Source organism: Amphibalanus amphitrite, unplaced genomic scaffold (genome assembly GCF_019059575.1).
Source record: "Amphibalanus amphitrite isolate SeventyFive unplaced genomic scaffold, NRLGWU_Aamphi_draft 000646F_arrow, whole genome shotgun sequence".
Lineage (NCBI taxonomy): Eukaryota > Metazoa > Arthropoda > Thecostraca > Balanomorpha > Balanidae > Amphibalanus > Amphibalanus amphitrite.
The window spans coordinates 114,664-127,979 of NW_024882140.1; the positions used below are offsets into that span (position 1 = coordinate 114,664).

Sequence of the window (13,316 nt, forward strand, 5' to 3'; positions counted from 1 at the left end):
GGGGATGTTCCATAGGACCACTTGTAACCGCAGGGAACGCCTCACACCATCACAGCCAATAGCGATCGCGACATGCAGCTACATCACAGCATTGATAAGTTTTTTTTTAAGCGAGCTTAAGACGAGATTGAGTGAGGTAGCAAAATAATTCAACTTACGACCTAAGAAAGGTACCTAGTGAAGATTGAAAAGGAATTTTCGCGGTTCACGAGGCCCATACTCGTATTCCACGCACTTGAGCCATGAATGCAGTCTGGCGGTGACTACCAAGAGCAGCAGTTTACCTTTTCCCCGCCAGAGGTCAGGTGGCGACAGGCGGCTGATTCCTGCCGCCCCGGGCGACCAGTCCCTGACGACGGCAGCCGGTAACGTAAACTCGCGCCGGCCGCCAGTGCTTCCCGGGACAGCGTGGAGGGTGCCCGCGCAGGCAGTGGTCACGTGCCTAAGAGTGAGGTGGTGTGTGAAGTAAAGCAGTGCGTTTTAACTTTCAGCAGGTAAGACCTACTAGACCCGACAGAAGAATAAAGCGTTCGTGATGTGAATGTGATATATGGACCGTCCTTACACGGTGACGTTTTGGTTTGATGGACCTTGACCTCCATGCCATGCACGAGTGAAGCGTGAACACTAAAATCTGATCCTTGTCATACCTTTCTACCAGTGAATGTGAGCGACCCATCTAAAATTTATTATTCCATTCCATCTACATTGTTGGTTATAATATCGATCCACTCCATCCGAAGACGTTCCATTTTGATATCCATGAATATGCACTTTGCAGGTTTGTTGGAACGATTAGTCGAGCTAATTAATGCACAACCGCTTATGTCTGTTGATCATCTGGATTCTGGGTTATGCAGCGCTATCAGCGCTCAGAACATTAGAGCCGAAACAGCCGACTGATCGGGCTGTGATGATTGCTGAACTCTTCCAGAGACTGTCATTTGCCCGGCTCTGAGGCGGTCGGAATGTCTGGCCCTGGAAACTAATGGACGTCCGCGCACAGCAGCTCTCAGAGCTGGAGTGACACGATAAAAACGCATACCGATCGTGCTCAGCGGCTTAGCGCGCCGCCGCTGCACCTGCGTTCCGCCCCGAGAGAGGGATGCTGACCTCGCAGCGCTGAGCCTTGGAACTTGGCATGTTGAACGTTTTAAAAAGGCCATTGGTGAAATGTTTCGACTTAAATATGTAACTTTTACAACAACAACAAAATTATCCTTCTGCAGGATAATTAAATCCTATAACGGCTGCAACTCCTACTACAGTTTGACCCGGCAAAACAAAGCTACGTGTAAACGAATCCCGTCTGCGTCCAACCTGTATTTAGGGCCTTGGTCCAACCGTTTATTGTATATCCAACCGTTTATTATACGGTTGGGGGGGGGGGCCTGCAACAATCTTCCGCGCGCGACACGGCAAGGTCCTCGTGAGCCGTCGTCGTGCTGAAGAGGGAGAGATTAGTCTCCTCTGCCTCGGCTCCTGGACTTCTTGACGAGAAATGGCATGCGTGCTTGAAAGCTACCAAACTGCTAAAGCAATTTTTTAATTGACGGAACCTGGTATCATGTCAACTTATGGAGGGTTCTTTTAATTTTCATCGATTTCCACTAGCTCACTGGCCAATTTTGCCACTTACTCACCTGTAACGTACCTAACATATCACTCTTACCAAAATCAATATTTGCAATCAGGCCGTTCTCCGCATAACACCCTTTGCTCTAGTAATTTAGGTGCATATTTAACTTTAATTTATCGTCTTTTTAAACATTGACATGTAACGAGGCATCGCGCTACCACATTCAAAACCAAATAGCAAGTAGTCAGGTGTAAAACAGAAGTGAAGGTATTTCTCTGTCAGAACCTGACCATATTTCACCGCTAATTTCCGTGGTATTTCAAGTGCCATAAAACGGCAATAAATGTCGAACGTCCGTGTTCGTTTGATACTTATCGTGCGCACAAATCCACTAGTCAATAAAGCATGAACGAAGATGGGAGCAAATGTGTTACAAATACGTATTCATAAATCAGTGTTGTAGCCATTATCAGTAATCTCGAGTGCTTTATCTTCAGTTGATGAGTGACCGGGAGCTTTCTCTATTATTTGTCGTTCCCTATCGCACATTTTTTTTGCACCTACAGACTACAGCCGCTCTCTGCTGTAATCCCCATGTTTTCCGCATGTGACCAAAGTCGTATAGCTCATGACAGACTTGTTCATAATCAGAACAGTGCCCACTTTCCTGCCGAGTTTATTTTACTTCGGACTTATTTTTTGAGCGCCTGGAAAGTGTTATCAGGCAGTCGAAACCATAACAACCCGACGTCCGACCAAACAATCGATCCGATAGCCTGCAATATTGAATGATGAATATTGTCAGCCATGCAACCACCTGGCATCCGTCGCCGTGCGCCAATGTTTGACACTCGTGCGCCACATTTGTAGCTCTGCTGCAGTGCGGCGCCGTTATGTGAATCATATCTGACTGTATTTGTCAGCCTCGCACGTCACATTGGTGGCCGTGTTACCAGGAGACCTCCCGGGTGGATCTTGATAACCCACCACCCTACTGTATGTGAAGGCACAAAACAACCGGTGCTAGGTGACATGCAGGGTGATTTTAATCCATGTATTTGCGTCTACCGGAAGCTTGATAGTGGTGCTGCTGCTTACACAATTCAAATTAGGGTCTAGATCGCAGAATCTTAAGCGTCTCGAAAAAAGCTTCACCCCGTATATGTCATTTATTTTTCTTGAATGGGCTGATATGCATGCAGGTGCTATATTTTAGGTATGTTCACCAAATCGAAAACTAGGATCGAGACTCTTTATACATGACTCCTTTTGAAGCAGTAAACACACAAATACGCTCGTTGACGTAAAGAGATGTTATTGATATGCAGAGTGCATTTCGTGCCTCTACCCCATACCTCCCTGTAAATAAGGCTGTTTCACTGAGGGGCGGTTCCGTCTGAAAAGGTCTGTGTATTTAGGAGCCATCACTTTTGTAGTTATACGACCATCTAAGTGAATTTACAGGATGCTGTTACACGGCGACTGCAGTTTGGCTGCATCCCCGTGTCTAATTATACCGTTTCGTTCCAGTGTCATGGTCTCTGTCTGAGTCCAGCGAGGCGCTCCCTTCCTCCGGAGTTCGGCGGTTTCGTATCTGACCGGCGACCGGTCACTAAAGCTTCAGTGGTCTACCTCAGCGGCCATGGAGCATGACGAGAGACGCAGCGTCTCCTGGGGTCGGAACTCGCACGACGGCGAGGAGAGGACGACCTCCTCTCCTCTATCTTCGGGCCGACTTAGCCACACAGGTGAGGACTACAGAGGGAAGGACACTAAGGAAGGGGATGCACTTATGGCGTTTAATTGCCCCTCATTCTGGGTACTAATCGGAAGAACAATTTTGTGCGAAGTGCCTATACTACGGAGAATCTTCCCCTAATACACCTGGCCTATTTCACGAGTCAGGGATTATGAATTAGCAGCCATTTGGCAACAAATCGCTGTTTAAAGTATATACTCACTTTCTCTACTTGCGATAAACGGCTGGTACTTGACTATAATGAAAAACGTATGCTGCAAAGAAATCGTAATTTGTGATGTTCAACACGTTTCACGTCGGGCGTTTCGTTACTTTTTTCGGGGGGAATTTATCGATGGCTACTCCACCCCAGCTGCTATAATTTCTACACGCATGTATATCGCAGACAATGGTGATATATGCCGTTCAAGTTGGCTCAAGCTCTCCGCATTACTATGTTTAAAGGTTAATTAACTTCTCAACCGCGTATGATTGATATGCAATGCATACTAACACTGGGTGGAGTACGACTGGTGTAGGCAGTGCCGTTTCCGATCGCTGGCGGACGTCGGGGCGGAGGCCGCCACGTCTGAACAGCACGAGATGAGCTCTCTTCTCATGGAATCGTTTCCGGAGGCGTTAGTTAAGGTCGGAATGAGATAAGCGGGAGCTCACGAGCTTTAAAGGTAGTGTGCCAGCTTTCTTGGACCGTATGGAGTTAATGGCCCAGATAAGGAGAACCGGATTTTTAGAACTTATCCATACCTTCAAAACTCCTGGAAACGTCTTAAATTCTTCAAATTTTGAGTACCCCAGTGCGAAATTCGCCCCGACGGGTTGTCGGTCGTACCCCAACCACATTTCACACCACTATGAACAATAAATGCACACACTGAAATCGCTATTACCGATATGCTCATCCAATCAAGTTTCGATAAACCCGTTCATCATCATCTCCTGCGGTTTCGAACACGCCTGTTCGGTGGTGCGGTAGACCGCGCCCAAAGCCAGGGCCCCGGTAGCGTCAGGTAGCCGAGTCGGGGCAGCGTGCGCTGACCCAAGCCGGGGCCGCGCGTCCTCCCGGTGTCATGTGATAGCCCGGGGCTGCCCGCGGGGATGCGGTAGACCGCGCCCAAAGCTGCGGCCCCGGCTTGGGTCAGCGCACGCTGCCCCGACTCGGCTACCTCACGTTACCGGGGCCCTGGCTTTGGGCGCGGCTTCTGCTCATACTTTGTGGTGCGGTGGTGGTGCGTCGGGCCGCGCGCTCTGACTTCGGCCAAGAAAAATGCGTCAGCTGATCATTGTCATTTCTGCCACTTGCGTGTGGTGAAATGGGGTCATAAAGAGACGGCTTTTTCATATCAATTATTTTACATAAAATCATATTTCAAACCATAAATAATGTTCGACAGCCAAATAAAAGAAACAATACCAATACAGGCTTACAGTTTAAGGCTCGACATTGTGTTGTCTACGATTAGACAGCTGATAACTCATTCCCATACGTCGTAACTCTATAATGACCTTTGCTTATTGTCACATGTGCGCCGCATTCGCGATTGTTGACGACGCCTGTTTGCAGGTGAGTCCACTACAGTTGTTATACATATCGAAAAACCGATAAACTTTTAGGCGAAAAAGGCACTATTCCAGGCCCATTTTTGATTTCTTTGCGATATTAGGTAAAAACAGAAGCTTCTTATCCTAGGAAAAATAAAACGGGAAATCTTTTAAAGGTGGCACACTACCTTTAAAGTATTCTCCGTATAGCAATCTTCGTTTGGATGCTTCGCATCACTGGATCGTAACGCAAGTTGGCAATGTTTCGTTTCGCTCGTATTTGGTGCGACTGCATATACTGAGCTTATTCAGCTGTTCATTATTTGACCTGTTTGACGTTCATTATAGCTGGGTGAATTAAAGCAGAAATTTCAAAATGATTAGTAGCAACTTAATTTTTTTTTTTGTTTGACGTATCATTATTTAGACTCATAAAGAACCCACATGTAATCATAAGTTCATTGCTTAGTGTCATGTAGTTAGTCGTTATTTTCAAGTAACATTCGTCAAATGTGTGGGATATTAGCCGCCGTACGTGTTTTACACTATTCATGCTTCCACGAGTTCATACTGCCCCTATAACTAAATAATTGTGCTCTGCACATCACTGAGGCATACGCTTGACAACCCAAGCGAAGCGGATGCGGAAAATCGTTCATTTTCCTTTCCCTGTCCCATCCTGTACCGCCTTTGATGTCGTCCCCTTTCCGCTGCCCTACCACCCCGTTCTGAAAATCTATCCTATTCATGCGAGTAGGCCCATCTCCTCGAGCGAGCCCTCGGTAATGCGCCCCCCTACCGGGCGTGTCATGAGAAGGCCCGGATGGCGTACCATCCGGGCCTTCCGCGAAGGACTGGCCAGTCGTGTTCCTCGGCCGAGGCTGTGATTGCCGATTGGACTAGAGATGATAATTTTACCGTGGAAAGCCGGCGAGCAGTCGTGAATTGTCCGGCCAAGGTCAGTGGAGATTGGGATCTTGTAAAGCCGTTGACAGTTCGGAGGGAGCGTGATTTGACACGTATTTCCTATATCGGCCAGGCAAATGGCAGTTTCCTTGTGGAAACGAGGCATACGAGTAGACTGTCACAATGTGGGGATAAAGCTCAGTTGTCTTGTTTCGCGGATCTCAACTGGTTTTAGTATCGTGTTTATTATCTGGTTCCTCAGTTCCTATTCAACCCGAAACTTAGAGTCCGCTTACATTTGTCGCCGTGCTTTGAACGCCATGGGAAATGGTCACGATCTGTCCAAAAATTGGCCGCCGGGCGCGGGCGGCCGCACGCGACGTCCGGCTGCTCTATTGTGCCGGGTGGCCGGTGGCAGGGCACGCAGCTCTGTGCGGCCGGGAGGGCAGGGGTCGGTCACGGGCCGGGAGCGGCGGGGAATGTCCGGGAGCGGGCTGGGTCACCGCCTGTGTCCGGGAGCGGGCTGGGTCACCGCCTGTGTCCGGGAGCGGGCCGGGACACGCGACATGGGGGAGGCGAGACCTGGACATCCGGAAACCGAGACCCGTCCCCTCATGCCTGAGCGTAGAGAGCGCACTTCCTGTTTGTCGGTCTTGGCTAGCCGACAATTGGAGGCTATAATTACATCTTTATTAGCTATCTGATAGCTTCATCAGATAGGAAAGTTCACGCATTATCTTAATTGTGACAATATCATCCTCAATAGCCCAGTCTGACGCCGTCATATTTGAAGCTATATAAATCCGTCATCAGACCAGAGTAGGTATTAAAAATACCACTCCACTTTGCTCGAATCTGAGAATTCGATGCAAGTGGCCAGCACTCAGGCACGGTTCGGTCACGCTGCGAGGGGAGAGGGAAGAGGGAGGGAGGAGAGAGAGGAGAGGAGGAGAGAGGGGGAGGTGTGATCAGCACGGAGGCCGGAAACCAGGCAGTGATAACTTGATACAAAAACAGCCGCTGGCTATAGGTACAATGCAGGTGGTCCATTTAACTAGCGGGCTCCTGTCGTGGCGGAAGGGAGCTTTAATTGTGAGAGTAAGAATGAATTTCACGATAGCTCATACGGTACGAGTTAAGTTAATGTCCTTTAAAGTGTGCCATACGCGCATAGATGTTTCAAGTAGTTTAGGTTAGCGCATTGTGGTCAAGGTTTCCGACTGATTTTCTGCCGATATCTCTGCAGCTGAGGTGCGAGAACGTTGAGAACATTTCTGTGCCGTGACCTCCGTACCGTGCTGGTATGCGAGCACAGGTGTACCGTTCCGTGCTGCACACTTTTTCACGACACGACACGAAACACGTGCGAGAATCGGTGACTCAGTGGTAGTACGTCGATACATCCAGGATACGAGGCGCTAAAGACATGCTGTCGAGTGTCGACACATTTGCTTTTCCGCTGACGTGTCAGCCAAGTGATTGATGTGGTTTTTACGCTAGTTGGATTCACGCTGTTTTGAAGCAGCGAAGACGGGTAATCGCCTTAGTGATGTGATCGATTAGTCTTTTTGCACATTTATCGCACAATCGCACATCAAGTCGATACCTATCGGAGATCTCTTCAAGGTCTCTTTCTCTTTCTCTTTCTCTTTCGCCTTCTCTCTCTCTCTCTCTCTCTCTCTCTCTCTCTCTCTCTCTCTCTCTCTCTCTCTCTCTCTCTCTCTCTCACTCTCTCTCTCTCTCTCTCACTCTCTCTCTCTCTCTCTCTCTCGCTCCCCTCCTCTCTTTCTCGGCGGATGTTCCTCGTGCGATGTAACATATACATAGGTTTAGGTATACACTATACATGCATCGCACAAGGTACGCAACTGAACTTTGATGCATTTATGTATCAACGCTCAGCCTCCCACGCTCTGACAGAATGACAGGCAGCGCACAGGCTGTGAAGCTCATGGCCTTGCATAACTCATCTTGTGGAGCTTCTGTGCTCTGTACAGATGAGATGATTGTCCATTTATAGTTGGCTAGCTTGTTTGCATCATACGGACAGGCGGTACCAGGCATTGTTTGCTCGAGATCTATATGGCTTTGAGCAGCTACTGCTCGTGCTTCGTTTGCCGTGGGGCTTTTTCTGTGTCTTTTGATGGAGTGATTGACTTGACCTTCGCCTGTAGCTTCAAACATCATGTGATGCCGTATGGTGATCGCCGACCTTTCGTTGACCTGTGACCTTCAGCATAACCATGAGTGGTGAGTCACGACCGATTGGTCAGCACCCCGACCCTCAGCTCGTTGTGTTCGGACCATTTGTGCATCGAACGGACTCCGTCGTATTTCTCAGAGAGCCCTGACCCCTTCTGATGCTCCTCTTTCTGTATACATCCCGAGAGCCCTGCCCCTACCGACGCTTCTGTCCGTCCATCATCCATCCCACCGCCATGCATGACGGGAAACGTCCGTCCAACCGTGAGGCCACGGCTGGACGCTTCGCCCGCTCTCACGACTGGCCTAAAACCGCTGAACCGCCGCCAACCCTCTGCCGAACCGCTGACGAACCGCCGGTGAACTGCTCCTGAACCGCCGCCGAGCTGTCCGTTACCGCCCGGTCTCGGAGCGGGCGGAGGCCGACTTCCGGCCCGGCGGCGGTGCGCCACTGATTGTGCGTCCGTCGGACTCGGTCCACGTGGGAATCGGTCGGACTCCGCTCACAGACAGACGAACGGACCGCGGGGATGGCCAATGGTGGTCGACCGGCTCGTCAGTCGTCAGGAGTCCCACTCCAAGCAGCCGGATCGAGGTAGTGCGGTATTTGTGTTGGTAATTTTTGTGTCGGTGATGGTCGGTGCATCAATGAGTCCCCAGTCGTATAAAAGGTGACTCGGCATGCATAAATTTGAGCTTGGCGGTATATGTGACCTTACGGAGAAGCAGCCTAGGTGTGCCAATGTCCAGACCGAGCTGGTTCGGTTCGTGGCACTGGCCTTAGCAACTGAGACCGGTCCGCCTGTTATTACTTTGTTGGGCCTGTTCATCATTCTTTGTTCGGATTACAGGGATGACAGATTCCAGAGATTAATTCCTTGCTTTATTAATCACGCTACATCAGGCGCATGAGGCATTCGTTTATTTTAGGCTCCTGCTGATGAGCTTAGTTTTGACCCTTGATCATATGTCATCGACCGGAGGGGCACCACATCCCACGGTTTTAAGTCCAATTATTAAACAAAATCTACTTATCGACCAAATGTATGCATATCTATCGCTCTTAGGTCCTTAATTATGGCAGATGTTTATTTATTTCATCTTCTGAGCTGAGCTGACAGAATGTCTTGATAATAGACAACAGCCCACACTTTTACGGCTCTGAAGAATGTCTGCCGTGATACGAGGTCAGCGCTCTGGTATAGGCTATCTCGTTAGGTCACCATCCGCCGGAAAGCTCAGCAGACTTCCTGCCACGTCTGCCCTACACTCTACAGTCAACTTGAACTGACCGCCAAAACGCTGATAACGCAGATGTACGAGTCTTGTGTTAGAACAGGTGACCTCGGATGATCACGATGACCATTGGCGTGCAATGGTATTAGCAATTTGTGAGGTATCAATCGTGAATATAAGCAACACTCTCCTCAAGCATGTCTACTCTTCACCTGCCTTACCAGTGTCGTGTGTAATCAGACGCCCGCGGCTGTCGAGACGGCAGTGGCGCTTTCCACGGCTGTCGCTACTTTCCAGTCGATCGCGTAACCCGCCTGAGGGTGACGATGGTGGCCACCCCCGCCTGGGGTCAGGTGCGGCTGACTGTGGTCTGCACAGACCACCACCGCCTGTCTGGGACCCTGAGACAGTCCCTGGAGCTCAGTGAGAGTGGACGAGGCTGGCGCGACCATGGAAGTCGAGAAATAGATGGATTAATTCGCCTCGCTTCGACTTGTGCCGAATGTTGGGAGTTTCGCCTCACGACAGGGGGTCGTGGCGCGGACCGGTGACCGCTCATTATAGGTCGGTCGTGCGGTGCGTCATTCCAATAAATGGAGCGCGGCGCCTAATAGACGGGCCCAGAAGAATACCCTGCACGGAAGGTGAATGGTAAGGACCTGGGTTCCTCTGAGGGTATGTCACGGCTCCAGCAGGTAAATGATAGATTTATTATTCTTTCTTCTGACCCACTTTATTCATCGCTTTCAAGGTGGTATAGTTCGTTGGGCTCATGCCTGACGCCTCCGTGATCTAGACACTCTGTTGGCTGAGTAAAGGCCGATCGCCCACTGGTGGCAGTTCCTGCTCCTGGAACCACCCCCGGACCTCTTACTCCCGCCCAAGGCGAAAAGCACACACATCTGGGAAGAGAACCGGGCCGCTCCCGGCTACCAAGTACGGCCTTGGGTGTCGCTCCTTGAGGGTCAGGCGCGGCGGCGTCCGGCGAGCACCAGGGGGCTCCCGACAGTGCCGCACCCAGTGGCTGCGCCTAAGGGCAATAAGCTTCTGAGAGCTCGTAGGGCTGCTGTCGGTCCCAAAGGCAAAGCTCCCAAGAGCTCGTACAGCCTCGGCCGCCCCAGGGCAATAAGCTCCCAAAGCTCGTACAGCTACCGTCGCCCCAAGGGGAGCAAGCTCGCCCCAAGGACAATAAGCTCCCAAGAGCTCATACAGCCATCGTCGCCACTAGGTGCAATAAGCTCCCAAGAGCTCGTACCGCTTCAGTCGCCCCCAAGGGCAATAGGGCTACCGTCCCCCCCCCCCCAAGGGCAGCAAGCGCTAAGCTACCAAGAACACGTACAGCTACCGCCGCCCCCAAGGGCAGGAAGCTCTCCCCAAGGGCAATAAGCTCCCAAGAGCTCGTACAGCCATCGTCGCCCTGTAAGGATTTTTGGATGAATGGAAATTATTATGCCACAGTGATAGCCAATTTGATTAGTCTCGCTTACCTTGGTATGCGCTTCTTGAATGTTTGTACAGAACTCAGTAATTCTTGCCCTCGTGTCCAAATCCTTGTAAAACTCAGTGGCTTTACGTTCAAAGTAAACCTTTAGTATGGCTTCTTGATCGGGTTGATTATCGTCACTATTCTTGAGTTTGCTGGTTCTTGTGTCACACAGCGTTTAAACAACCACGAGGCTTCCAGACTGTCCCTGCCCGTGATTCCAGTATGTATCTGCCACTTTTTCAGTGCCGCACCCTGCCGCGCAGCTCATTTGAACAGCTGAACAAACAGCTGATTTTGGCATCGTGCCAGTCACGTGACAACGGTTTTCACGGTCAAGTCGACACGCACTTCCATGACCGATGCGGTCAGAGCCACACTTCCTGCCATCTAGCGGCTACCAAGCGAGACTAAATGGGCAAATTTGGCATAGGTGGCGCTGGTGAGGAATCAAGGCTAGGAAATATGCATGGAAAGGATGTGAGGAGTGGAAGACGGTGAATAATTCTCACACTCCCCAGGCGAGATGCTTGACAGAGGAGTCAAGCATGTCATGTGTTTTGTTCTGTCATGAGTTGGTTGTTGTTAAGTGGTGTGATTGAAGTATGATGTGAACAATGATGATGATGATGATGTGGTACACTTGTTTGTGCGCTTGATTGCAGGTTCTACAAAGAACCTGACCGGATCAGATCCTGAACCAGTTGCCTCTGTCCACTTGCCGCTCGTCTTGCAGGGCGAACGTTCGGGCGCGAGATGTCAGCTGGTGGTTCTGTCCTGAGACTGTTTCCGTCCACTCGACTGTTACACCCATCCGCGGATGTCCCAGCGTGAACAGCCCGCACTTCGAGCGGGTACAACAACCGCGTGGCATACCGACTTTGTCCTTTTGCAGTCTTCAGGATGACCTGTCGGACGCGACCATCGTTGCTGTGAATGAGTTGTAGAACACGTCCCATCTGCCAGTAGACTCTGGGCCGGTCCCTCGTGTCGATCAGAACAATGTCTCCCACCGATATCTTGTCAATCCACTCGGACTGGAACACGTCACGTGAAGTTTCTCTCAGACTCAGTAGATAATCACTGTACCACATTTTCGTGTATTTATCTTGCAGCCGTTGCTGCTCTTGTAGTGTGTTGTTCATCTGTCGATGCACATCATCTGGAGTTGAAATCCAGAGTGGGTCGTTGCGGTCGTCTTCGCAGATCAGCCTCAGACGTGGGTTGGAGTGCACCTTCAGGATTTTGTTGGGAGTCAGAGGCTCGATCTCTTCCAGTTGACTGTTGACGTATGTGATTGGTCTCCCGTTCACGATATCTTGAATCGCGGCAAGGTGAGTGATGAGCTCGTAGTATGTCAGTTTTGCACGACCTACTGTTTTGTGCAGACACTGTTTGATTGTTTTGACTTGGCGCTCGTAAACGCCACCCACCCAGCTTGCGTAGGCTGGAATGGTCTTGTGGATGATGTTGAGTCTTGCCAGATGTTCTCTGAAGTCGTCTGATAGGAAGAAGTTTTCCATCAGCCTCTGAGCTGCAATGAAGTAACTAGCGTTGTCTGTGTAGAGTGTGTGGGGAACACGATATATGCTGCAGAAGCGAGAAAATGACTGGATGAATGACTTTACCGTCAGGTCCGGTACTACATCCAGGTGCACCGACCTGATGGCCAGGTCAGTGTAGAGAACGATGTACACTTTTTTCATCTCTCCATTGTCATCTTTGACAAAAATATGTCCAGTGTAATCAATCGCTGTATCGTGATAAGGCTTGAGGAAACGCACTCTCTCCTTTGGAAGGTCTGTCAGCTTGGGGTAGGAAAATGCGAGACTGTTGTGCTTCTTGCAGGTGATGCAGTCTTTCAGTATGCGCTTCACCACCTGTCGTCCAGCAGGTATCCAGAACCCACGTTCTCGTAGGGCTGTGAGAGTAGTGCCGATGCCAAGATGCTTGCACTTGAGGTGTTGATCGTTGATCAGAAGTGAAGTGAGCTGATGTTCCTTCGCTAACAGCACAGGATTGAGCGTTGAGTATGAGTAGTAGTTGAGTCGTGACAGCCTCCCTTTACATCTCAGGATGTCACCCTCATCTAAGAAGAGATTGAGGTCGTTCACGAGTTTGGGCGGCGGTTTCGACGCCTGATTTTCTTTTTCTCGCAGGAACCGCAGTTCTGCTGGGAACGACTTCTGCTGCATGCGGCGAATCCAGTAGTCCTCGGCTTGCTTGTAGCAGTCTACCTGTCTGCCTTTGAGCTTGTTGATGAAGTGGTAGACCCGAGCAGTGACACCGTAGAGCCTCTTGAGACTGGAATATTTACCAGGGTCCAGCAGCTGCTGACTGGTATCTGGGTCGTGCTGTTCTGTGATGTTTGTGTTGACCTGCATCGCGCGTTTGGTGGCTTCGGACAGACAGTTGAGCGTGTTCTGAGGCCAGGCGTCTGTGTCGGCCAGCCAACTCGGGCCTGACAACCAGGTGAGCATGCTTCTTTCGAACTCTCTGTACGAAATACCTCTGGTGACCATGTCGGCGACGTTGTCCAGCGTGTTGACGTATCTGAACGTCACTTCACAGTTCAACAGCGTTTCCAGGTCCTTTTTCTTCTGTTGGGCCGT

General features: G+C 50.3%; 1 protein-coding gene across 2 annotated transcripts in view; it reads left to right on the forward strand.

Moving 5' to 3' along the window:
* The first annotated feature begins 304 nt into the window (after nt 1-304).
* LOC122363891 (echinoderm microtubule-associated protein-like 2) overlaps nt 305-13,316 on the forward strand; it is a 50,931-nt gene continuing 37,919 nt past the window's right edge. Inside the window, exons 1-2 of one of the 2 annotated variants that reach the window (XM_043333702.1) lie at nt 305-494; nt 3,110-3,327. In XM_043333702.1, coding sequence (XP_043189637.1) covers nt 3,222-3,327 — 106 coding nt within the window. In that variant the 5' untranslated portion in view covers nt 305-494; nt 3,110-3,221. The remainder of the gene's footprint in view (nt 495-3,109; nt 3,328-13,316) is intronic. The other variant, XM_043333701.1, reaches the window with a different exon arrangement.